General features: G+C 27.7%; 5 protein-coding genes and 1 non-coding gene across 14 annotated transcripts; 4 read left to right on the top strand and 2 right to left on the bottom strand.

Moving 5' to 3' along the window:
* The first annotated feature begins 1,848 nt into the window (after nucleotides 1–1,848).
* On the top strand, nucleotides 1,849–5,594 carry LOC130663013 (CCAAT/enhancer-binding protein zeta). Of its 3 annotated transcripts, none has more exons than XM_057462032.1 (3): nucleotides 1,849–2,086; nucleotides 2,569–2,673; nucleotides 2,747–5,594. In XM_057462032.1, the coding sequence occupies exon 3, from the start codon at nucleotides 2,759–2,761 to the stop codon at nucleotides 5,417–5,419; it is 2,661 nt and encodes an 886-aa protein (XP_057318015.1). In that variant the 5' UTR covers nucleotides 1,849–2,086; nucleotides 2,569–2,673; nucleotides 2,747–2,758; the 3' UTR covers nucleotides 5,420–5,594. The 3 variants fall into 3 exon arrangements, with proteins under 3 accessions (XP_057318015.1, XP_057318017.1, XP_057318018.1); XM_057462034.1 differs by having other exon boundaries at nucleotides 1,849–2,090; XM_057462035.1 differs by having other exon boundaries at nucleotides 2,081–2,218.
* Nucleotides 5,595–5,686: 92 nt separating this feature from the next.
* On the bottom strand, nucleotides 5,687–7,831 carry LOC130663014 (chromobox protein homolog 3-like). 4 transcript variants are annotated; one of them, XM_057462037.1, is made up of 5 exons: nucleotides 7,652–7,831; nucleotides 7,334–7,365; nucleotides 6,975–7,076; nucleotides 6,639–6,879; nucleotides 5,687–6,541 (listed from the first exon to the last, which is right to left on the bottom strand). In XM_057462037.1, exons 2-5 carry the CDS (start codon nucleotides 7,346–7,348, stop codon nucleotides 6,315–6,317), a joined length of 585 nt encoding a protein of 194 aa, XP_057318020.1. In that variant the 5' UTR covers nucleotides 7,349–7,365; nucleotides 7,652–7,831; the 3' UTR covers nucleotides 5,687–6,314. The 4 variants fall into 4 exon arrangements, with proteins under 4 accessions (XP_057318020.1, XP_057318022.1, XP_057318019.1 ...); XM_057462039.1 differs by lacking the exon at nucleotides 7,334–7,365 and having other exon boundaries at nucleotides 7,652–7,830; XM_057462036.1 differs by lacking the exon at nucleotides 7,652–7,831 and having other exon boundaries at nucleotides 7,334–7,530.
* A 605-nt stretch (nucleotides 7,832–8,436) lies between these two features.
* LOC130678751 (isocitrate dehydrogenase [NAD] subunit gamma, mitochondrial) lies at nucleotides 8,437–10,038 on the top strand. The gene is made up of 2 exons (XM_057486194.1): nucleotides 8,437–8,871; nucleotides 8,979–10,038. The coding sequence occupies exons 1-2, from the start codon at nucleotides 8,653–8,655 to the stop codon at nucleotides 9,915–9,917; spliced, it is 1,158 nt and encodes a 385-aa protein (XP_057342177.1). The 5' UTR covers nucleotides 8,437–8,652; the 3' UTR covers nucleotides 9,918–10,038.
* A 149-nt stretch (nucleotides 10,039–10,187) lies between these two features.
* On the bottom strand, nucleotides 10,188–15,254 carry LOC130678750 (probable ATP-dependent RNA helicase DDX10). Of its 2 annotated transcripts, none has more exons than XM_057486193.1 (9): nucleotides 14,955–15,254; nucleotides 14,469–14,660; nucleotides 12,440–13,199; nucleotides 11,988–12,171; nucleotides 11,739–11,915; nucleotides 11,440–11,654; nucleotides 11,143–11,366; nucleotides 10,590–10,978; nucleotides 10,188–10,502 (listed from the first exon to the last, which is right to left on the bottom strand). In XM_057486193.1, exons 1-9 carry the CDS (start codon nucleotides 15,060–15,062, stop codon nucleotides 10,379–10,381), a joined length of 2,373 nt encoding a protein of 790 aa, XP_057342176.1. In that variant the 5' UTR covers nucleotides 15,063–15,254; the 3' UTR covers nucleotides 10,188–10,378. The 2 variants fall into 2 exon arrangements, with proteins under 2 accessions (XP_057342176.1, XP_057342175.1); XM_057486192.1 differs by having other exon boundaries at nucleotides 10,188–10,505; nucleotides 14,955–15,252.
* A 167-nt stretch (nucleotides 15,255–15,421) lies between these two features.
* Nucleotides 15,422–21,624, top strand: LOC130678747 (uncharacterized). 3 transcript variants are annotated; one of them, XM_057486191.1, is made up of 9 exons: nucleotides 15,596–15,660; nucleotides 15,736–15,798; nucleotides 15,885–16,473; nucleotides 16,552–16,682; nucleotides 16,784–16,988; nucleotides 19,539–19,691; nucleotides 19,806–19,988; nucleotides 20,160–20,450; nucleotides 20,539–21,624. In XM_057486191.1, exons 3-9 carry the CDS (start codon nucleotides 15,985–15,987, stop codon nucleotides 21,472–21,474), a joined length of 2,388 nt encoding a protein of 795 aa, XP_057342174.1. In that variant the 5' UTR covers nucleotides 15,596–15,660; nucleotides 15,736–15,798; nucleotides 15,885–15,984; the 3' UTR covers nucleotides 21,475–21,624. The 3 variants fall into 3 exon arrangements, with proteins under 3 accessions (XP_057342173.1, XP_057342172.1, XP_057342174.1); XM_057486190.1 differs by having other exon boundaries at nucleotides 15,422–15,660; nucleotides 15,736–16,473; nucleotides 20,542–21,624; XM_057486189.1 differs by having other exon boundaries at nucleotides 15,428–15,660; nucleotides 15,736–16,473.
* A 2,734-nt stretch (nucleotides 21,625–24,358) lies between these two features.
* On the top strand, nucleotides 24,359–24,431 carry Trnav-uac (transfer RNA valine (anticodon UAC)). Its single transcript has one exon. It is a non-coding gene; the product is annotated as a tRNA-Val (tRNA).
* Nucleotides 24,432–25,733: the final 1,302 nt, after the last annotated feature.

Genomic DNA, 25,733 nt, shown 5'->3' with positions numbered 1-25,733 from the left:
TGAAAGAATAAAGTAGTATAATTTATAAATTATTTTCCAAATCAATAAACTTATCATAGTTTAATTGATATTGTCTTTGAGCGACTATACGGCCATGTGTTGATCGAGTAATGGGACATGACAACTTTTAGTGAGCGATTATGGGTACACTCAAGGACCTTATTTAAAAAATTAATAATAATTCATTATCAACATTATTCTTCAAACTAAAATTTTATTCCATTACTTGAAACTTCAAAAAATAACTATAAAAAAAAAAAATATGGTTTTTCATTTTATTTATTAATTTATAGTAGTCCCGGCGAAAAAGTCGTCCTAAAATGGATAGTGGAGATATAGCCCTAGCAGACCTGATTTACCGTAAATCTACCGTAGAATACCGTAAAATTCGAGTAGATTTACCATTATTTACGGTAAACCCACCGTAAATTACGGTAAATCCACCGTAGTTTACGGTAAATCGGAATTTTACGGTGGATTACCGTAATTTACGGTGGGTTTACCGTAATTTGGGTTCGTTAGGGAGGAAATACGTGCTAACTAATGGTAGTGGGAGGACAACTTTTTCGCCGGGACTACTATATATCGAGTGATTTAATCTCACTCCAATGAAAATTGAGCGGGTATAGGGGCTTTTACCTTACCACGTTTTTAAAACTAACTAAAGAGTATAAAATAATTTCTCTGATCCTCAAAGATTTAAAACCACAGACAGATTCCGAACTTCTTACAGATAGTCCTGAAAATTTGTGATTGTGAATTTGTAATAGCCATGAAAATACTTGTAAAACTTATAACGATAAACGTGCGACGCATGCAACAGATAATTGATGCATTAATAGTTCAACTAACAATTTTATTACAATGCAAATGATATAAACCGATGTGTAAGTTTTCACAGTGAAATTTTATTCCCTATGATGCCAAATATACGAAACCGAAATAAATAAAACTAATATTGATATCATATATTGTCAATGATCCTGAATTTAGCAGACAATTAAAAATTTTTGAATTTTATTTTCGACTTGTTAATTATAAAAATTAAAAAAACTAAAAATATGCACTTGTAGAAAATTAAAAAAACTATAAGTGCAATTTCTTTAATTTTTTTTTTTTTTTTATAATTTGTGATTTTGAAAAATTTCAAAAATTATTAGATGTCGGTTAATTTCAGAATCATATATTGTCAATAGATTTAGTAACGCTGTAAGAAAATTAACATTACCGCGTCCAACGAAGGAATATACCCTAACCCTAATAGCACAGTTTGCTTTAGCAAAAGTTTACTTTACAAGAGTTTCCTTAAATTTTTCGTCAAATGTCCGTCAACTTCGGACTTTTCCGTTTTTGACGACAATTTATGTACAACTTGCTATACAATTTGACGTAAATTTACTGCCCGAAGGAGAAAGCAAATTCACTTCAAAAGTTGACTAGAGAAAAAATTTTTCGTCAATTTTTAGGCAAATTTATTGTTAATTTGACTTAAAAAATTGTAAAGTATTTTTTTACCGTCAAATTGTAGACAATTTTGTGTGTCAATTTGCTTACCTTTTGAAATGGTAAGAAAGAACATTACCGACTTTTTTTTTCTAATGAAAAGTTACTTACCTCTAAATTGAGCAAAAATTAACTGCAAATTTTTCTTTCCAACTTTTGCTGTCAAATTATCTTCAAATTCGGGCAGCAAATTTCAGGAAATTTCAATGTCAAATTACTGTCAATTTCAAGCTAAAGTGGCTATTAGGGATATTAGGGTATGCTTTTAGTGCGGTCATTAAATTAATTGAAAATTGATGTAGATATTGATTTACGAAATTTAAAAAGAAAAAACTTTTTTTTTATTATTTTATTAAAAAAATCGATTTTTAATAATCGTATTTAAAAAATTCAATCCATTTCCTATCGATTAATCAAAGCAGATACAATCGATTAAAAACAATCGATTGTTAAAATTAAAAAATCAATTATTAGATCGATTGATTGTAGTCTTGCAACTTGCAACAGTGAAACACGTGCTTCTTTTCGGCTCTGAATTAACCTCAAAGCTTTGTTTAAATATATAGGTTGCTTGCTACGATAAGTAAGTAGGTGTTAATTTATATCATATATTTACAGTGTATATACAGTGTATATCTAAAATTCATTTATTCATATATAAATGTAAATAAATATTTTTCATTTCCTCAATAAAATTAAAAAAATTTATTTCAAAGTAAGTACTAATATTAGAACAGTTTCGATTTTCCTATATCCTGTTTAATATATTTTCTATCCCTTAATTATTTATTTATTATTATTTTTATTGTTCAATTAAACTAATACATTTAATTTAATTTACAAACTCTTATTTATTTTATGGAAAAATTTCACAATATTTTAATTTCTTATTTTTTAAAACAATCAATCAATATTATTATTATTTATTTAAAAAAAAAGAAAGTGCATGTTATTTTATTGATGATGATTTTATTTATTTATATTTATATAATTAATTATCTTTTATTTCTTATTATTATCATTAAAATTAATTTAATTAATTAATAATTTATTTAATTGTTTCAGTATTGTTTACAACCTCTATGAATTTAATTGAACCCACACAAATTTTAATTTGATCTGAATAAGCACCTAGAAAATTTAATTGTTAAATATTTGTTTATTTAAGAAGTAAGTAGATAATGCTAAATAATATCAATTTTTATTTTTATGTAAATGTAATTTTATGTATTTGTAATTTCAGATTAATTGTAAAATGATTAAATCAAATAGTAACGAAACTAAATGGTACAGTGAATTTCCAAAAGAAAGTAAACCTTGTAAACATTCTCGTAGTGATGTTGAAGTAATAAAATTAAAAGAAGACGCTAAAAAACATTTGGATGCAGAGACAGCTGGATTTCAAATGAAAAAATCAACTGTAAGAGATTCAGAGTATAATTGGTTAAAAACAGCAGCATCAAGTGGTACAAATGCTGATAAAATAGGAGCTAATATTCTTTTTATTCAAGAAAATCCAAAATATAATCTCAGTCGATTAATTAATCTTGTTTCACAAGTTAAAGGTTCTAGACATAGTCACAGTAATTTATTGATTACATCTTTACGTGATCTTTTTTTATCTGATTTACTTCATCCTCAATACAAGCTTTTAAAATTTGAAGAACAAAATTTAGATAAAATTGCATCATCAAATCAATCTACAATAATTAATAGGGATGGTCAAACTAAAAAATTACTTGCTTACTGGTATTTTGAAGATCAATTACGTGAACAATATGAAAAGTTTATCACATATTTATCAGCAGTAGCGTCAGATACCATTGATACAAATCGTGAAAAAGCAATTTCTATAATGACTGATTTATTAATCGGTAATTCTGAACAAGAACATCAACTTCTTTCATTGTTAGTAAATAAAATAGGTGATCCAAAGTCTAAAGTTGCTTCTAAAGTTATTTTTTGTTTAAATAATCTTTTGTTGGAGCATCCAAATATGAAAATAATTGTTCTAAGAGAATTAGAAAAATTATTATTCCGAAAAAATATAAATCATCATGCTCAATATTATGCAATAAGTTTACTAACACAATTTGTTTTAAGCCGTGAAGATTCAGAGACAGCGACAAATTTAATAGATGTATATTTTGCATTTTTTAAAGCATGCTTAAAAAAAGGTGAACCTGATAGTAAAATGATGGCAGCTATTTTAACTGGCGTTAATCGGGCCTATCATTTTGCTAATAAAGAAACAATCAAAATAAATGATCATATTGATTCCGTTTATAAAGTTGTTCATGTTGGTTCATTTAATGTTTCTCTCAATGCTCTTAGTTTGCTTTATCAAATTGTTGAAAATGATGTACAACAAGAACGTAGATTTTATACAGCATTGTATGGTAAATTATTAGATCCACAAATTGGTTCTGCTAAAAAAGGTGCTGTTTTTTTAAATCTTTTATTTAAAGCTATGAAAAATGATAAAAGTGTAACACGACTTTATACTTTTGTTAAAAGAGTATTACAAATTTGTTCATATTTTCCGGCTTGTATGATATGTGCTACTTTGTACATTATATTACAAATTTTGCAATCAAGAAAAGATTTGAAACAGATCTTATTTAAAAGTACAGTTCCACTTAAAACTGAAGATAATGAAAATGAAGATAAAAATAATGATGATAATGAAGAAGAAACTGAAGAAAAAAACAAATCAACAGTTAAAAATAATGGAAATAAAAAAACACAAGCTAATATTATGTTACCTAATGTCATTTTTGATTCTACGAGTACTGATGATACTAATGAAAAATCTATAACAGATATTAAAATTGAACAAGATAATACATTATTATATGATCCATTTTCTATAAATCCATTAAAATCAGGAGCAATTAAATCTCCAGTTGTTGAACTTATTGCTCTTTCAAATCATTTTCATCCAAGTGTTGCTTTATTCGCTCGTAACATTATTGAAGGAAAAGTTATAAATTATACGGGTGATCCACTGGAAGATTTAACCTTGATAAGATTTTTAGATAGATATGTATTCAAGAATCCGAAAAAATTAGAAGAAAAAAAAGTTAAAAGTAATGATCCACTTTCAGTAAGAGCTAAATATATACCCAAAGGAATACGTTCGGTTCCTGTTGATAGCCATGCATATTTAAATGAAAAAGAAGAACGTATTCCTGTTGATGAATTATTTTTATATCGTTATCTTAATAAGAAAAATGAAATTAAAAATATTGTTAAGAAAGAAGATGATGATAGTGATAATGATAGTGTTAACAGCGAGGAATTTAATTACTTATTGGATAAACTTAATGGTGATAAAGATTTTGAGGAATTAGATATTGCTGGAGATCTTGGATCATTTAAGAAAAATAAAAAACGACCGAACGATGAAAGTGATGATGACTCTGATAATGAACAAGATGATGATGATGAAATTGTTGATGATTTTGATGAAGATGAATCAATGAATGATGAAGACTTTGAAAATATGAGTGACATGGATGTAGATGATGATGATGATGCAAGTGACATGGAATTTATCGATGATGATGATAATGATAATAATAGTGCTCTAAAACAATCAGTACAATCTGTTTTGAAGAAAAATAAAAATTTGAAATACGAAAAGAAAAAATTAAAAAACAAAATTGATGATAATGTATTTATGTCAGCAGAAAAATTTGCTGAAATACTTGAACAGCAAGGACGATCTAAACAAAAAGAAGGTAGTTCAAATGTAATGAGTGATGTTGATGGGGCCAGTGTTAAACAATTGGACTGGGAAATAAAAAGAAATAAAAAAATTTCTGGCAAGTTTGGCGGTACAAAAAAATCTAAATTTACTAAATCTGGCACCGTGTCTCGTAAAAATGTAAAAAAATTTAAAAAAAGAAATTAAATAAATAAAAGTACTTTATTTAAAGGCTGTTATTACATATTTTATTGATTAATGAATTTAAACAATAGTTTTATTTATTAATAAACATAAAAAAAAATGATTTTATAAAATTAATACTACTCAACTTCTAATATTTTTAATTAAAAATTTGAAAACTCGATTATTAATCTGTAAAATATTTTATGGAAATCATTATTTTGATATATTTGAATGTAAAATTTACTATGACTTAAAATATCATAAATAGATAAAATTATTAATCAAAAGTATTTTGAAATTGTTTATTATAATTTTGTACAGTAGATTGTAATATTAAATACAAACGAATTTTTGTAACATTAATCAAAATATTATAAGATTTTGACAATTAAATAACGTTTTAAAACTGAATTTTAACTGACTTTTTAAATGTTTAATTCTACTGTATTCATCTTTTCTTATAATGAAACTTTTCTTTTTTTATGATAAAGACTTACAAATATAAACTATTCAATTTGTCATATATTGTTATGAATATTTAAATGTGTCATGTGGCTGTTGGTTCATTTTTTCTTATTACATATAAACGATGTGTGCATAACCAAAAATAAAACTAAAAATAAAGTAAAATGCTATTGTTAATTATGAAAATATTTGAGTGTTGTATTTATTAGATAAGCTAATAATGACATTACCACATTACACTAAAAAAAGTCTTATACTTATTTAAGTTAAAGTAAACCATAGAAAATAACGATTTTTGTCTAGTAATCTCTCATATCTCAATATTAATTCAAATGAATAATCTCTTGTCTTTTTATCTTATATTTATTTTTTTTTCTTTTTTATTTTTATTATTTGAGATTACTAAATGTGACATATTTTAAAGTGCTGTGTAAAATCGATAATCTGAGTGCTACTCAGGATCAGGTTTGTTGGAACCCTCTTCATCATGCGTCGGGCTATGCCATGTTAGTCTTTCTTCGTAAAATTTAATGACAATTTGTGGACACCTTTCATTTGCAACACGTGCTGCGACTAGGTCAGCATCCTCCGTACCTTTCCACTTCATAAGGAACATAAGTTCTCCACTTGAATCAGTGGCACCGATGATACGTTCAGGTTCAAGGTTTCTGTCAAATCCTAAAAAAAAAAAAATTGAAATAAAATAAGAAAAAATAAAATTTATAACTTTTAACTTTTTATATTTATTTATTTAGTTATGTATAAATAAACATACCTTCAGGTTTTTTATCCTTGTCATCTGTCATCTTTTTTTTGGCGTGAGTTGGTGTCGGAGTACTTGAACTTTTTCGTTTTTTTGAATCTTTTTCTTCATGCCGTTTGTTACTGGCAGCAGCTTCTTTCTTTTTTCGTTGTTCCTCAAATTGGGCGATCAAGTCAGGGCAATCCAAGTTTTCTTCGGGTTCCCATGTGTTTTCATCGTTTGAGTAACCTTTCCATTTAAGAAAATACTCAACCTAAAAAATTAAAAATTACCAAAATGTATTAATTTATATAAATAAACAAAATAAAATTTATAATTTAATTTTATCAAATATTAACGAAAATATACCTTGCCCTTAACAACTCGTCTATCCAGAACTTTCTCTACGCTGAATTCTTCTTCAGCCTCGTTGTCAGAAGATGGAGATTCCTTGGACTTGCTCATTCTTTTCTAAATATGAAAGAAAAAAAAATAATTGAGAAATAAAATTCAACAAAAAAAATATATTTATATATAATTGTAAGTATGTAAATACAAAATAAATGATTACTGTATACTAACTACAGGACACATAAAAATTACAATACTGCTAAAAGTTTAATTTAATATTATTTTCCGACAAATTAAAAGCTATATTCATAACCAACAACGCGGAAACAAATGAATAACCGGTGAATTTAGAAAAAAAAAAAAAAAAAATATCTTACTTGAACTTTTTTCATTGTTGTAAAACTTGATACTATTGGTGAATATTAAAATAAACGATACTTATAAATTTAATAATAAAATTTATAGTAAAGGTATGAAAATATTAAATTTACTAATGATTGTTAGTAATGAAAAAAAACGATAACTAATGTAGAATTAATGAGTGGGCAAAATGGCGGTAAAATGGCCGGGAAGCTTCTAAATTTTTTTTCAACAACCAACTTTATATGTATATATATATATACACATACACATACACAACATATATATATGTATATATATATAATTATTAAAAATTATTAACAATAAATGCTTACGAATTTTTTTTAGTCAATATTTGAAATAAAAAACACTTATTTGGTATATTATAAACTATACACAATTATTATTAATAATTAATAAACGGAAGAATTTTTTTTTTTTACAAAATAACGACGCCGTAAGTGTATTGTCTGATCTGGAATCTGGATTGGAACTTTACAGGTTTCAGTTTCATGAGTTTTAGCGTCTCGCTTGGTGTGTCTCTTGCCGCAAAAATTACAATGTTGCCAACACTAATGTTAAATAATACCCTAAATTTATCATTTTAATTTATGATAATATATTTATTTAGTAATATATATCGTTTTAAATTATTAAAAATTTTTCAACTAATTAGTAAACGACATAAAATTTATATTTAATTTAATTATTTAATCATTTTTAACTTTAATTATTTTTTATCTTTCCTTTAATTACACTAAGAAAATAAATAAATTCACTAGAAATTACGTCATTTATCAACGCATGCGTAACAATTTAAATTTTATGTTATTGCGTGACAGTATAATACGTGTTATTATTATTTTTTAAATAATTAAAAATATTATTTTAAATTATAATAATTATTTAAATTAATTGTAAATCAGACTTGAGTTACAATAAATGTGTGATTATTTTTCGAGGTGATACTTACCGAAGGAAAAAAAAAATAAAAGTAACTTTAGACAAAGGACTTAGCCGCTGCAAGAAAAGTATGTGTGCAACAATTACCCAATGGGTAAAATAGTAAACTGTAATTAACTTACAAAAGTATTATATATGTTGGAGGTTTTTCGAGTTCTCGTTCTTTACCACTACAGACGTAAAATAATTTTATGGAGCGCAAGAGTAAAAGTGTCTGGCAAGGTCTTTGGGTTATTGTTAAAATAGACACTGCTAATATAATTAAAGCAGTAGTATCTTAAGTAACTTTTCATAGTCTTTAATAATTATTTATTATTGTTTATATAATATAATACATTGTTAATTAACAAATAAATAAAACAAATAATAAAAAATGGCTGCACGTTCTTTGGTAAGATATATTCAATCAAAATCAATTACACCGCAAATACATCGTTGCGCGGCATCATTGTCTGCATTCGAAATTCAACATAAAACACCAGCTATTAAAAAAGTAATGCCTATTCCTAAAGCTCATTACGGTGGTCGTCATACAGTTACATTGTTACCTGGCGCTGGAATTGGACCAGAACTTATGGGTTACGTTAAAGAGGTATAATTGATTAATTATTTAAATATATGTATAATGATCATAATAAATTAAATAATAATATTTTAATATCAATTAATAATAATTATTTTATTAAATTTTCTTCTCAGATTTTCAGCTATGCTGGAGTACCAGTTGACTTTGAAGACATTGACATTGATCCAAATGCAGACAATAATGATGATCTTGAGTATGCTATTACTTCGATAAGACGTAATGGAGTTGCATTGAAAGGTAATATTGAAACACGAAGTAGAGAAATTGGAGTACTTTCTCGTAATGTAGCTTTACGTAATGAACTTGATTTGTATGTAAATGTCGTTCATTGCGTTTCTTATCCGGGTGTTAATTCACGTCAGAAAAATATTGACATCGTTATAGTACGTCAAAATACTGAAGGAGAGTATGCTATGTTGGAACATGAAAGTGTTGATGGAGTTGTTGAAAGTATGAAAATCATAACCAGATCAAATTCTGAACGTTTAGCACGTTATGCTTTTGAGTATGCTAAACGTAATGGTAGAAAAAAAGTTACAACCGTTCATAAAGCAAATATTATGAAACTTTCTGATGGATTGTTTTTAGAAGTATCAAAAGAAGTTGCAAAAAATTATCCTGAAATTATTCATGATAATATGATTATTGATAATACATGTATGCAACTTGTATCAAATCCTCACCAATTTGATGTTATTTTAACAACAAATTTATATGGCGCAATTGTATCTAATGTAGTTTGTGGACTACTTGGAGGTGCTGGATTACTTGCTGGTAAAAATTTTGGTGATCAATATACTGTTTTTGAACCTGGTACTCGTAATACTGGTGCTAAAATTGCTGGAAAAAATATTGCTAATCCAATAGCAATGTTAAATGCTGCTGTTGATATGTTACGTCATCTTGGTCACAAACAACATGCTACCATAATTCAAACTGCCATTAATAAAACAATTAATTCTGGTATTCACACAGCTGATCTTGGTGGTAATGCAACGAGCCGGGAGGTCATCGATAGTATTTTGAAACATATTAAAATTGCAGTAAATTAAAGATTTGATTAGTCGAGGAAAAAAAATACAGATGATAAATTAGTCATTTGTTTTTAAAATTAATTATAAAAGTTAAATGTTTATTTTAATCGTATAGAAATATAATAATCTTTATTTCGAACTGATATTTATTTAATTATTATATGTGATTAATACAATAATGTATCATAATGTTGTTCTGTAGATTTTAATCATGAGATGTCAACTCGTGTATTTAAAAATGTCAATTCTTCTTGTACAGTTTGTTAATATACATTATCAATAATAACAAAATGCTTTGTAATGTGCGCATTATCATTTAATTAATTAATTTAGATAAAATAAGAGCATTAATTTATTAAAAAATATTATTTATTATTTATTTTAGATATCTTTTATTTAACTAATATACACATTTTTTTAATGATTTGATTTATTTATTCAGAATAAAAAATGATATAAAATAAATTTAATATATTAATTTAATTATGTAATAATTGCAATGCCAATTCCTCTGTTGCAAGTAAATCGCTATTTTTCGGAATTTTTAATTTAGATCTTTTTTCTTTTACATCATTTTGGGTCAATAATTTTCGTTTCGGCGCTCTGCTGAATTAAAAAAAAAATTATTATTTATTATTTGCTTGGTCTATTAATTAAATGTCACTCAATTATTTAAATTTATTTATTTACCGGTGAATAGGCTGCTCATCAGATTCATCGTCTTCATCATCATTTGAATCTTTTTTGGGACCATAAATCTTATCAGGATCAGGTAAAAATGATACATCTGGACCATCAGATTCGAATTCACTTTCACTGTCATCCGTAATTCGTTTATTTTCTTCATGATATGATGTCTCATCTTCTTCATCACTATCTTTTTTATTTTTTAGTTCTTTCAGTTTACGCTTTAATTCCCGATGTTTTTCTTTAACTTTTTCTCTAAATCGTTGTTTATCAATTTTATCTTCTTCACGTAATATTTTTTTCGATAATTCAATATCGATTCCTGAAACATCCGTATTTTCATGTTGCTTTGCAAGCTCGGATACTTTCGATTTTGTCGCATCAATTACTTCCTGATAAGAAAAAAAAAATATTTTATTTCATTAATCTATATATATATGTATATATATATTGCTTTATAGTGTTTATGTAAGATATAAGATAATTATATATATTCAAATATTATCATTTAAATAACAATATTGACATAATAAAAATAATGATAAATCCTTATCACCTTTCCTTCTTCATCAAATATTGTCTTTTTGTTGGGAATAATTTTTTTATGAAGAATTTTTTTCGCAGCAGCGGCTTTAGTAATAACTTTTTTTTTCTTTGACTTTATGTGAATATCAATTGGTGTATCATTAAAATCTTCTGCAAATTCATCAGGATCACCGTCTTCAATCTGAACGTTTTTTTTCTTTATTGTCAAGAAGTCATCATCATTATCACTATCATCTATAATAAATAAATAAAATTAATTATACATTATTACATTAAAATATTAACTTTTTTTTTTATTAACAATTACCATGATTAATTGAATTATTTATTTTTCTATCATTTTTTGTTGATAAATTTTCGTATTCATCACTACTTTCTTCGTTGTCTTCTTCATTATTATCATTTTCTTTTGTATCGTCATTAGATTTATCTGCTGATAATTTGTCTTCTATTTTATTAGATTTATTTTTATTTTCTTTTTTTTTTATTCGGATTTTAGGAGCAATAGCCAAACCCAACGATCTGTATTAAAATTAATATTTGTCATTAAATAATTAAAAAATAAAAAATTTATTAAAATTTTAATAAAGAAATAAATTTAATTACATAGCATATGCATCGGTGTCTAATGACTTGACATCGAATACTTCTTTATCTTTCATGTGATCTACTGATTTAATATAAGACTGAAAGGCTCTTTTAGCTGACTGGTTAAGTTCTACATCTCTTGCAAGAAATGATTCAAGTTTTCGATGCGGAGAAAATAGATAATTTTCTGAAATACTAAAATAGAAAAATATTTTTTATTATTATTTAAATTATACTTTTAGATAATTAAAATTTAATTTACGTTACTTGATTTTCTTTATCGGAATTTTTCTTTCAATAAGTTTATCAACCATTTTCAATTCTTTAGGTAATAAAACTAAAAGAGATTGACCATCGGATTGAAACCGTGCTGTCCTACCAACTCGATGAATATATTGATCAGTATCTTCTGGACAGTCCATTTGTATTACCCAATGAACATCAGGAAAATCTAAAGAAAAAAAGTAAATAATTTTTTTTTATCGGTATAATAAAAATTTATCGAAAACGTATGTGTCAAATATGATTCCATGTCAACTGATCTCCGATAAATAATCCCATCAATCAGGACATCATTTATTTGTATCTTTTATTTTGTTAGTTTATATTATTATGTATTAATGAATCAATTGTTGGTGAGATCAGTTATCTGAGATTATGTGACGCAGAATAATTGCTGGGATCACTTTACGGCACACTTTAAATATTATTTTACTTACCTAATCCACGGGAAGCAATATCTGTTGCAAAAAGTGCAGCTCTTTTTGTTTTACAAAATTTTTCATAAATACTCATTCGTTTTAATTGATGAATTCTACCATAAAGTGCTGTTAAAGCAATTCCTGGTCTCAATTTACAGAAAGCTTCATACATATATTTTGTTTGTTTACAAGTTGAAAAGAATACAATAATTTTTTGATTTTGATGTTGTTTAAGAAACGACCAAAGCATTGCTAATTTATCATTTATATTACAAACAGCATAATTTTGTCTTAAATTTTCTGGCGTAACATATTTTGTGTGTTCATGAATTGAAATATAAACTGGGTGTTCTAAACTTAATCTAGCTAAATCTTTAACTTTTTTAGTTTGAGTAGCTGAGAATAATAATGATTGTCTTTCTTCTGGTAGAAATTCAATAATAGCATCAATACTTTTTTGAAAAGTAAAATCTAAACATCTATCAGCTTCATCCAAAACAAGTATTTTCATGTTATCAAAACTCAATCCAGCATTTTCATTCATGTGTTGAAGAATTCTTCCTGGAGTACCAATAATAATGTTACAACGTTCTAAACGATTTCTTTCTAATTTCAAATCTTTGCCACCGATAATTAAACTAGCGGAAAAATTATGATATTTTCCTATTTTTCTCAAAGTCTCAAAAATTTGATAAGCTAATTCTCGTGTAGGAGTTATTATCAATGCACCTGGTCCATCCAATGCTGACCATTGTTCACGATACAAACATTCAATTACCTGAAAATATTAATAATTATTATAGTATATATATTAATTTAAAATCGTGTCCAGATCAACTTAATAAAATGGTAAAATCATAGGGAGGTGGACAATAATTCAAAATTAGAATTTAATTTTGACCATATATTGGACGGTTTCGTCCCTTTATTGGGACTTCTTCAGCAACTAAAACAAGTCATTATAAATGATTTACAAAAATTATATAAATAAACAGATAATTGAGACTTGGACAGATAATTGAGAAAACTGCAATTTATAAATATCAACATTAATATATTATGCCTTGATTATTATACACTAGTTGAGAGTATATGAATTGAGTGTCACATGAATTGGAGTTTATCTTTATTTTATTTAATTGTTATTTATTTATTGTAATTAATATCATTAAACAAAATGACGTATGTCTCAAAAACATCTAGTAGACGATAGAATTTATATGATCAAGGTAGGATGTGATCATATTTTTGATTGGTTATGTTGTACTATGTGATTGTATAATTAATTGTTTTGTTTATTTATATAATTTTTGTAAATCATTTATAATGACTCGTTTAAGTTGCTGAAGAAGTTCCAATAAAGGGACAAAACGTCCAATGAATGCTCAAAATTGAATTATAATTTTGACTTATTGTCCACCTCGCTATGATTTTACCAATTTATTATAGTATATATTTCATTAATTTATACAATATTAGTTCTATGCAAATAATTATCAAGTTAAAATAATCGAATCAAATAATTTAAAGTTTCAATTATTCGTAAATAAATTATTGGTAAATATTGTAGATAATTTTTTTATAATTTATCACATGTGGAGGACCGGTCTCTATCATAAAATTTGTCAACACACATTAAAATTGCACAGATATAGATTGCACTTATTATTTCATCACACAAACTTAATTATTATTTTTCTAATTGTATAAATATATTCACACCTAATTGTAATAAGTAAAATAATAATTACGTTTGTGCAATTCATATCTGTAAGAACAGTCTCTGTACAATTTTGATATGTGTTAACGAATTCTGTGTTCAATTACATCTGTGCAATCAGCTTCTGCATGATAAAAGCCGGTTTTATGTGAATTTAAAATTTTAAATTCAAAATCCAAATCGAATATTGAAAAACTTATAAATATTTCGAAAAGTTCGGCTTCTTGCTCCGAGTACAAATCTTGATTTAATATTATTGTTTTAGAGCAGAGTTGAAAGCAGAATGTATTCGGAGCCACAAGTTAAATTTGCTGTTAAGATACATACCGGAATAAGAAAAGCAAGAGTTTTTCCACTACCAGTTTTTGCAGCACCTAAAATATCCTTCCCTTGAAGTGCTACACCAATACATTGTCTTTGAATGTCCGATGGTACTTTGTAGCCATTTTCAGCCAATCCTTTTTGTGTTTGTTCCGATAATGGTAGGTCAGAAAACGTTTTAATATTTGCTTCATCAATCTACAATCATATATTGATATTTTGCAATTATATCAATATCATAAATAGTAATAAACACTAACTAAACTAATAATTTATAAATTAATTATGAATAATTAAGTATATGTTATGATAAATCCGCTCCAATAATTATTTAATTGTAAAACATACATTGAAGTATGATAAAATACTTACGTTACGCAAATTTTAAATTTATTGATAAAAGTTTATTGTTTTATTTAAACAATTTAAAAGTTAAAATTTATATATTTTAAAAATTATAAATTTAGTAAATTATTTAAATCAAATAATTACCTTATTATACTTAGCCGTGAGTTGTTTAATTAAAATAGTTTCAGGCTTTGAATTTTTTTTAATTATTATTTTTGTTTTTTTCCTGTGCTTATTCGAAAGTTTAGCCATTTTTTTTTAAATTCATAAATATGTAAACAATCATACAAGTTATTTAATTGTCAATACTAATAACACGGTGTTTCCACGTTTTTTTTTAATTTTAAGCCAAAGAGGTTAAGATTTTTTCACTATAGAGTAAAATTATGGAGGGTAGAGTTACTATCCTCTATAGCCTCCATCGGTAAAATAAATAAGGCGTTCGATATCTAAAAATGGAATATACGCGCATGCTCTAACTTCTGTCATCTTTTTTAGGTTGTTTTGAATACTATATTCATGAAGAATAGATAACAGGAGACCGAACGGTATAGGCGATTCGTCCGTTTCTACGTCCTCAAAAAAGTGTAGAGATCATAGTTCTTATTTTCGCCACTAGCAGCAGTCCGAACTCCAACGTACTGAATTATTATTATTATTTTAGATTGAAACTGATAGTTGATAATTTCTGCCATTGTTCAATTTGTGATATAAAAATTGTTTTTTTTTATAAACAATTAAAATAATGGGACGGTGTTGTGTAGTAAATGGTTGTTTAAGTGGTCGTAAAGTGCAAGAAGACAAAAATATTTTACATTTACGAAAACATCGCTTATTCAAAGTGCCAAAGGTAAGTAACCTCAAAAAAAAAATTACGCCAATTTATTTTCAATTATTTTGTTAATCATTTTTTTCTCAAAAAAAGAAGCCAGACTTACTGGAAAAATGGAGCACAGCAATTGGCCAAGAGTTGAAATCAACAAACTGTGTTTGTGAATTACATTTTAAAAAAACTGATATTATTAAGTTAGATAGCACAACGTTACCAGATGGAAATGTTTTTGTATCTGACAGGTGCAGAGCTACAATAAAACCAGGTGCAATACCTCACTTAAATGTAAATCAATGTTATGATAGTGGCTGCGATAATGATAATTTATCAGTTATCAATTCTATGGACATTGTTGATGACGAAGTCAACGTTGATGTCCTTCAAGAAAATAATTCCTTATTAATACAGCCTGTTGTCAATAATTTAGAAAATGTAAACGCTATAAAATATGCTGATCTTTTTTGGCAAGATTATATTTTAACTACTTCTATCGTAGATGATCCTATATTATTGAATAATGTTGTTGATAATGAAAATAGGAGTAATATAAACAATAATGGCATGAGTAGTGTTCATTACCCAAGTGATAATTCTGTATCAAACAGTGAAAGTGTCTTATTAATTTCTGGAAATTGTAATGTAGAACTTAAAAATAATAATGATCAGCAGTTATCTGTACATGATATTTATAATGCATTAGAAGTGAAACCTTTACCAAGGAATTGGAGTTGGACGTTTGATCATAACCAAACTATAATACTATCGTATTTAGATTCAACTTGTTTCAAACTTAAATGTCATCTAAAAATAAAAAACGATTTAACAGTTACAGTAAGTTATTTCAATTTATTATTAGAAAGTTTTAAAACAGCCGTATTATTTTACTAACTTTTATATTTTATTTTCTAGATTGTAAATGCGTGTACAGACGTATGTATCGATTTATCTGAAGAAATTCCACAAATCGAAACTGTTTGGGAAATTTTAAATAAAGCTGAAAATTATTATTTTTGCAGTGGAACCGGATATAATGAAAACAAGTAATCTTATTTGTTGTTTAATAAATTTTTATTTAATGGATTCATTATGAAATACAGCCAAATTTTGAAGCCATTAAATAAAAAATTTTTTTAATTTTAAGAGTTTCATCTGGTTGTAAAGGTATTCTGTCATCTGATGAATATAAGAAAAAAATGCCACTATACCGATGCATTGCTTGTCGACAAGCAAGACAAAATATACAAAACCGGAATAATAAACAAAGTAAAGATTTTAAGGGATTATATAATAGTAAAAAGATTGAATTGGTTTTAGAGAAAAAAAAAATAAGACGTCTCAGTGAAAAGGTATATCAATTGTTTGTATTTGTCTCATTAATATTATGTTGAAATGTTAATTTCCAAGAAATAGATGTTTTTTATCTGATAACATCTTAGAACTAAAATTTTATGACTATTGATTTCGCAGTGGTTAAATTCTTCTATTGATAATTACTGTTGGCTTAATTGTTTTTTTATAAATCATAAATAAAAACTTTAGAGTCTTAAGAAATTTGTATGAATAATTTTAAGTAATTTAACATGTAAATCTGACATTGCTATAATATCTATATCAGGATTTAAATGCTTTGTTATCATCAAAAAATTTTAACATTAATAATTTTCCTTTTATTACAATCTTTTGTGTCTCACTCTTGCACTCTAGCAATCATATAATTCTTTAGTTGTCGTTGTCTTTAAATTGTTTTCAGGTTTTTATATACATCTATCTAATGTTTTTCTTAAACAAAGTACAAAACACTGCAACTTCATTATACATGTTATTGGTAATCATTTCGTAAAAAGTACACATTATAGAAGATTCAATATTTATCCGAAATGTCGATTTTAAACTCAATATATTGTCGCAAACATAAATTAAGTTTAATGTTCAATGAAAAATAAGTCGCATATTTCAGCTTTTTCAGTTAATTCGATCATGCTCGCTAATTTTTTTTATCATTGATATTTTTTAATAATATTGTTATTGATAAAAATTTGAGCATTATTCTAGTTTTATAATTCGTTAATATTTGGTTGTTAAGATACTTGACTTTCCTTAATTTAGAATGAAACTTTAAAAAGTAATCTTTTGAAAATGAAAGACGATTGTGCCGCTTTAGAAGAAACAACATTATTAAAAAAAATTTCGGATTTACCACCTCTACAGCAAGAAGCTGTGCGTACTTGTTTCAATGCGGCGAAAGCGACTAACGCTAAACAGCGCCGATATTCGACTGAGTGGGTATACGAATGTCTCTTAATGCGAATTAAAGGCAGTGCATTATATGATCAGATTCGAAAAAAAGAAATTCTTCCGCTTCCTTGTAAAGACACTTTGAATCGGTATATTCAAAAACTAGATAGCGCGTTCGGTTTCCCTAAAGCCGTCTTCGACACACTAAAACTTAAAGGTTCACGTATGGAAGAGTATCAAAAACGGGGTATTATAGCCATCACATTACACAAAATTCATGCGGGATTGTATCTAACAAATACCTTCAGCATTTTGTTTCAAGTATTACTAATCACAGTTTGATAATTGCTTTATAGCCATTTCATCAACAAAGTTGGAGTTTACTATTAAAAAAACAATATTTCCTGAAGTATCACACGTCTCCTTTTCTTCACTTTCCTGTGCTTTACTTAATCAATGTATACTTTCTCTTGCTGATGTTTCTTTATATAATCTGAAAATATTTTTTTATTCATACTAAAGCTTACATTAACTCATATATGATATATATTTTAATTTAAAAGCTTGTAAACTTACACGAAATCTATATAACTTATGAGTCAGTAAACGGTAGAAACTTCTTCTCATTCGAAAATTGCTTATCAAAATCTGCAATAAATGGGCGCTTGGATTGCTCTAGTGTTTGGATTTGTTATGTATTAACCAAATATTTTTTTCTCAGGATCTTTGCTACTTGATGAAATTGGTTTGAGTGAAGGGATTGCATTAAATCGCAAAACATTAAAATTAGATGGTTTTGTGAATTTAGGAGATTATACTCCAGATCATCTTAAAAGCACCCCAGCTGACCATGCACTAGTGTTTATGTTCCAACCTTTTCAAGGTCACTGGGTCCAAGTAGTCGGGCAATTTTTTAGCAAAAATGCTGTGACTGGTGATATTCTGCACAAATTGATTATTGAGTGTGTGATATTGCTCGAAAAAGCTGGTTATTATGTTGATGCGATTATTTGTGACGGAGCCCAATGGAATCGTGGTGCGTGGAAATTATTTGGAATATCTGATGGTCAATGTAGTTGTGAGCATCCTTATGATTTTGGACGCCGGCTTTGGTTTATTTCTGATTTTCCACATTTACTGAAGTGTCTTCGAAATAAAATTTTGGAAAAATTACAATTTTGGGTAGGATATCTACCCTCGCATTTTTGAATCACGGTGGAAACACGGTGGGTTTGTTCCATTTTACCACTGTGATTACGCGGTGAATCTACCGTGATTCCACGGTGGGTTGCCCACTGTGTATACACGGTGTTCCCACTGTGATTACGCGGTGGATACATCGTGGAACCACGGTGGTGAAATAGCAAAAAACCACCGTGGAATCACGGTGAATGCACCGCGTAATCACAGTGGGAACACCGTGTATACACAGTGGTCAACCCACCGTGGAATCACGGTGGATACACCGCGTTATCACAGTGGATACACTGTGTATACCTGGTGGTGAAATGGAACAAACCCACCGTGTAACCACGGTGGATCCACGGTGTTTACACTTCCACGGTGTTTCCACCGTGATTCAAATCTGCGAGGGTACTTATTTGACAAAAATTATTTTACTAGAATGCTATAATTAAAAAACGTATGAATTTTGGTTGTAGACTCCAGATGGTATAGTCAAGAAATCTCATTGGATTGCATTATTAAAATACGAAGGACATTTAAATATGAATTTGAGGATGGCTCACAATTTATCAATGCATAATGTCAATCCACAAGGCTTCGCAAAAATGAATGTACCTCTTGCTATCGAGGTAAAAATTCTTAATATTAAAGTTATCTATATTATTGACGGTTACGCTCAGGTTAATTTTATTATGCTGCTAAAAGTAAAGTTTTATATTTATAAGAATATTTTTTGGATTTAGTTATTTTCTAAAAAAGTTCGAGCAGCTATGGAAACGCTTAAAAATGAACCAAATTGCCCGGAGTTGGAAGATAGCGACGCAACTATTGCGTTTATCACTAAAGTCGGGAATCTGATTAAAGCAATGATGTCAAGGACACCCATGGATGCTTTGAGACCTGATGATGAGAATCTGTCTAAAAAGGTATATATTTGCCCTCACCGAAATAAACAATCGCTGACTGCTAACGAAAAAATGCTGGAATAACAATTAACTAATAATTTAAACCGTGAAATTATACGTTTTTTTTTTGCTAATTTCATAATACATGAACATAATTATTGAGTAATTGATATTATTTTTTTTATTTTGTAGGCAATCGTTGAATTTATAAATTATTTACGTACATGGCAGTCAAAAGCAACAGAAGAAAAAGAAAAACAGAAATTGAAAGTAAAAAATGAAAAAGTAAAGAAAAGAAAAAGTAAAACAACAAATGATTTCGATGATATGAATTCCGATGATTTTTTTTTTGCAATTACCGCCAGTACTTTGTCAGGACTTTTAATCTCATTACAGTCGACTTTAGAATTATTAGATTTTCTACATGACAAATGCGGTTACAGTTATTTAATGACAGCTCGTGTGACGCAGGATATGTTAGAGGTATATATAAAAATCATAACAAATTATAAGACTAATTTTCAATTTAAATAAATGTATGGAGTTTTTAATATTGACACTTCTTTGATAGAAGTTTTTTGGGATAATCCGTAGTGCGTGCGGTAGTAATGACCATCCAGACCCCATTCTATTCGGACAAGTATTGCGCTTACTTTGTTCTTATTCTTTGGCAACTCCGCCTAAAGGATCTAATGTCACCGCTGGTGAACTACTTGAGTCATTAATCCAAACAAAAGAATCTTTAGCTGCTGCTGTTGCTCCTAAAAAAGATTGGTTGCAAAAAATTGACGAAATAATTGAAAACGGTTGCTCTGACGAGATATGCGCTGCTGAAAATGAAACTGAAAGTTCAGGTTACGTTGATAGTGTCACTGATAATGATTGTTCTATGAATTATGACCACTTATTCATTGATGATGACGATGATGATGATGATAATAATGATGATAATGATGATGATGATGATGATGAAGAAACAGAAAAAGATGCAAAAAAAAAAGAAATTGAACATGAACATTTACCAGATCCTCGATTGCAACACGATTATGATGTAGCTTATAGCAGCGAGTATGTAATTTCTTACATTGCTGGATATATAGCTAGGAAAATGAATAGATTCTCCAAATGTTTTGATTGTGTTCAATGTATGCAATCAAATAACCCAAGTGAGCGCGATAAATATATCAAAATTATGAGTGACGGCTACTTGATTTATCCTAGTGAAAATCTATTTGTTCTCATAGAACATTTAGAGAGAATAGTATTGACCACCGTTGGTACTAAGACCATTACTATTGATACTATGTATCAAATTGCTAATGATCTTTCTAAATCAGAAATTCCTGCTTTAGTAGGATGTGATGAACATAAAAAAAAATTAACTAGGACCATTATTAATAATTTTTTGATTATGCGTGGACACTTTTTGGCAAAATCCTATAATAACAGAAATTGTGAAAAAAAAATGAAAACCAAAAGAAATCGAAAAAATGCCAAATTACTCTAGCTCAATAAATTTTTACTGTTTTTATTAATTTTATTCATAATTCATAAATTTGTAATTGTTTTAAAATATTAAAATTAAAATTATGTTTTTTATATGTGACTTGACTCTGTATGAATCATTTAAGTTTTGTTTCAAATTAAATAATACAAACAATTATGATTTTTTTATTTTTGTTACTAATTTCTTTTTAGTAAAATTTAAAACCGATGTAATTTAAATGAACTATAAGTAATTAGTTTTGATTAATCATTATTTTTATATATATTCAGCATACTCTTATCAAATATGAGAGATTATAATTTAACTGTAATTACTAATTTTTTACTGATACTTTAAATAACTGATTTAGTTGATCGATTATTTATTTATTACAGATAGTTTAACTTATTTATTTTGAATTTTATAAATTATAGAGTTTAGGTTTTGATGTAATACTTAGGTGGGAGCCCAATGCCATACTCTATAATCTAGCAATCTACTTTTTTATTTCTTAATAAATTTTCATTTGTTGAAGAGAAATACTGTGCACATGCAACAAAAATAGTACTGTTCGGTATTTCAGTGCTAAAGGAAAAAGGTACAACTGCTCTGATAAATTATTATTTGTTCTTAAATTGTGTTTTATAATTATTGGAAATAATTTATAACTATTTCAATTATATAATTATATCTAAATTATCGATGACATTTTCCATTGATTGGAAATTTTATTTCTCTAGCAATTGATTCGACTGTGATCTGGCGCCAACGTTTAAATTCAGTACACTGCTGATGAAAGCGCCACCTTGTGCTGAAAAATAGTTACACCAATTTATGGACGCTCATTTAACATTACGTTCGGTCTCCTGTTATCTATTCTTCATGACTATATTAATCTATGGTCTCCATAGCTACGACCGCTATGACTATTATGTTTTTGCCACATTAATGGCTGTGTTCGGTTAACAAACAAAAGTTAATTTTGATCAAATAATCAAGAACAAACGACGAATAAACAAATTAGCAAAAAAAAAAATTTTTTAATTAATTTGCCCCCGCTAATTTAAGAGTGCCGTGTTCGGCCGAACTAAATCATGAGTAAACAGTAAGATTTAGTAAAGAAAAAGCTAATTATAAATCTTACTAAGTTTGCTCAGGGATTAGTTCGGCCAAACACGGCGAATAGGTCTACCATAAAAATCTCTACCTTACGAGAACTGAGCCATAACCAGTAGGGTGGGTCGAAAATCTGCTTTTTTTGAATTTTCATTATTAATACCAAAAATATTTTTCTTTGTACAAAAAAAAAATTTTTCGAAAAAAAATAAAAATTCAGGTCGATATCTTAGGCTCGCTAAAAAATCCCGCTAAAATTAGAAGTTGTTTAAAATTGTTTTTCCAACTTATTTTGATTGGAAATTTAATTCTCTACATAAAAAGTCTTATAATAAAATTACGTAAAGTTGATAGTTACTGAGATAATTGCAATTTTGTTCTAAAAAATATAATTTTTCAAGATATTATAAATTTTTCAGGGTAAAATATGAATTTTACCGTATAAATTCCATGGAAAATCAAATTTCTTACAAAATTGGGCTTCTGGTAAGACTTGAAATTTATAGTTATTCAGAAACTGGCAGTTTTATGTTTAGATATTCAAATTTTTCGTTATTTGGTGGCTTTCACCAAGAATCGCTAGTATCTTTGTGACTATCAACTTTGAATAAATTTTTATTAGGTCTGTTTTGTAGAAAATTGAATTTCCTATGAAATTTTTATGATAAAATTTATTTTTTACCCTGAAAAAGTGATAATTTTTTTTTTTTTAAACTATACGAATCATGAACTTTGTTAACTTAATTTTTTTATGTCCAATTGAAAATAAATAAAATCAATTTCACAAAAATAATAACTAACCAAGCAAAATTGATGCTTAATGGCGCTTCCCGTGTGAATAGAAGGAAGACTTTTTTTAACACAATTCAACTGTCGTTTCAACACTTTTTTGTGTTGATTTCAAAGTAACACTTAATAAATGTTGATAATATCGATTTTTGTACTAGGTAACACTTTTAAAGTGTTGAATAGGAGATTGATTAAAAATTTTAAAGTAACACAAAGAATTGTGTTGATTTGACACAAAATAATCAACACAAAAAATTTAACACGGACCGTTTTTAACACAGATACACAATATTTTTTACTGTGTATGGTGCTCCTTATAAGATGTTGGGAATCCCCAAGCTTAATATATACCTTCAAATTAAAATAATGATTATAATAATAATAATAATTCTTTGGATAAGATTTACATTGAAAACGGAACTCAGTGGAGCTGTTTTCACCGTATCTTTAGTTCATTCCGTCTTTTACTGTTTAAACAGGCGTCTTTTAAGGCTGTGATTCAAACTGCAAAGGATTCGAACACTTTCGCAGCTAAAACGGGTCTGATATTTCGACTCGGGGCAATTGATTAAATATTTTTAATAAAATAATATAACTACTTTGTACAAAAAATACTATATATGTTTTCTACAATTTTTTTTACTTGATAAATTGAGTAATGTTATTATTACACTCTTAGTATAAATATTTTTAATTTTAATTTTTTAACAAGTTCTTGGTAATTTCTACCTCAAAATCAACTCTAGTTTTCTAGCCATTTTCTTAATTGTAGATAAGTATATGTTTCTACTGTGGAATACATTAATTAAGTACCACCAATAATTTTTTTCATTTAATATGACTGATAATGATAAAAACAATTATCCATATTATCCAAATATTATTATGGAACGATTCTGAAATTTTCATATTACCGCTTATCGAACATAGCGGATATGCGAGCGCATATCTAGTCGTAAAGAGAGATTTGTAAGTATAGTAACTTATTTGTCAAAAGATGGGTTCCGTAGTGTAGCGGTTATCACGTCTGCTTTACACGCAGAAGGTCGCCAGTTCGATCCTGGCCGGAATCATATTTTTTGTAAAAAAAAAAAAAAAAAAAAAAAAAAAAAATTGAAATTATTTATTCAATTAATGGCATTTTAAAGTTGTGGTTTTCTTAAAGCAAGAAGTGATTTATTTTATGATTTGTGTTAATTTAATAAATAGAAGATAAATTAATTATGTATTTAAAGAGAAGTAAGCATTTACCCCTTCAGCACCCGCGTTAGAGCAACGTAAAACATTACCCGCGTGATGAGAAAAAGTCTCACGATTCGGCGCATCGTAAATTTTAAGTTAAATAAAACAAAAAATATTATGCACTTTCCCAGTAATGACTTAATTATAATTTATTTGAATCTTTCGCTTGTTTTTATTTTAAAATTTTCTAAAATGTACTTGTTTTTTATTTTTTAATTTTTTAAGTAATGACAGATGTAACGGCTAAAAAAAATGGCGGTGATTGCCGGAAAAATTTGGAATTGTCCAAACTGAGCCGAACCGTATTCATTTTTACGCTTTATTTTACTCGAGTGATGAGAAAAAGTCTCATGGCTATTTAAAATAAATCTTTTATTCAACTCATGCGCGCTATTCACGTTTTATCATGCTTAAAATGCGAACCCTAAATGGTCGCTTACCGACTGGTGAAAAATTATTTGTCAAAACGCAATAAAGATATCTACTATCCCGGCCATTGTGACGTAATGAATATAAACGTAACTATCTTTCAAGCTCTTACTGAATATGGGGTAATTACAATTCTCTGTTGTTACCCATTGAGTAGCCAAGGTTGTGATGCCGAATGTTTTTTTTTCACCATGTCACTAAACAGCTATTGAGATTTCGCTTTTTAGGCGATTAATAAAACGTGGATAGCGCATATGAGTTGAATAAAACTATGGGCGCAACATGGAGGGTAAGTCATAATCCGTCACCCGCGATGCGTTTAGCACTCGTCTCCGGTGCGCAGTATGCACTCGTTTCGCTCGTGCCTGCGCACCTGCGACTCGTGCTAAACGCATCGCGCTGACACATTATGAATCACTTACCCTACTAGTTACGCCAATAACTAATAACACCGGCACACAAAAAAAAATAAGTTCTCTGTACTTTTGACGGGACCGATTTATTCCCATGTATTTTGACCCGCTGAATCTGAATCCGAGGTCCGTTTAACCCGTACACCCTCAGATTTTTAGAAAACTTTGAAAAACCTCAAAAATACACAAAATCGACCGTTTTTTAAATTTATAAATTTTTTTAACCCTAACTAAGCATGATTTTTATGTATTTCGGTCCTCCACATACTAACCTGAAGTTTGTTTAAAACA

The sequence above is a fragment of the Microplitis mediator genome, chromosome 2, assembly GCF_029852145.1.
Source record: "Microplitis mediator isolate UGA2020A chromosome 2, iyMicMedi2.1, whole genome shotgun sequence".
In the NCBI taxonomy this organism is placed as follows: Eukaryota; Metazoa; Arthropoda; class Insecta; order Hymenoptera; family Braconidae; genus Microplitis; species Microplitis mediator.
The sequence above is the reverse complement of the archived record's forward strand: the minus strand, read 5'-3'. Positions and strand labels throughout refer to the sequence as shown.

Bases quoted from the DNA above. Each gene is read 5' to 3' on its own strand.
- LOC130663013 (XM_057462032.1), top strand. From the start codon at position 2,759: ATGATTAAATCAAATAGTAACGAAACTAAATGGTACAGTGAATTTCCA.
- LOC130663014 (XM_057462037.1), bottom strand. The intron at 6,880-6,974 runs GTATATTTTCGT...TTAATTTTTTAG, and splicing joins GACGAGTTGTTAAGGGCAAG to GTTGAGTATTTTCTTAAATG. The intron at 6,542-6,638 runs GTATGTTTATTT...TTTTTTTTTTAG, and splicing joins CAAGGATAAAAAACCTGAAG to GATTTGACAGAAACCTTGAA.
- LOC130678751 (XM_057486194.1), top strand. From the start codon at position 8,653: ATGGCTGCACGTTCTTTGGTAAGATATATTCAATCAAAATCAATTACA. The intron at 8,872-8,978 runs GTATAATTGATT...TTTTCTTCTCAG, and splicing joins TTATGGGTTACGTTAAAGAG to ATTTTCAGCTATGCTGGAGT.
- LOC130678750 (XM_057486192.1), bottom strand. From the start codon at position 15,062: ATGGCTAAACTTTCGAATAAGCACAGGAAAAAAACAAAAATAATAATT. The intron at 13,200-14,468 runs GTATGTATCTTA...TAATATTTTCAG, and splicing joins CTCTTGCTTTTCTTATTCCG to GTAATTGAATGTTTGTATCG. The intron at 12,172-12,439 runs GTAAGTAAAATA...TTTTTTCTTTAG, and splicing joins TATTGCTTCCCGTGGATTAG to ATTTTCCTGATGTTCATTGG.
- LOC130678747 (XM_057486189.1), top strand. From the start codon at position 15,556: ATGGGACGGTGTTGTGTAGTAAATGGTTGTTTAAGTGGTCGTAAAGTG. The intron at 16,474-16,551 runs GTAAGTTATTTC...TTTATTTTCTAG, and splicing joins AAAACGATTTAACAGTTACA to ATTGTAAATGCGTGTACAGA. The intron at 20,451-20,538 runs GTATATATAAAA...CTTCTTTGATAG, and splicing joins TGACGCAGGATATGTTAGAG to AAGTTTTTTGGGATAATCCG.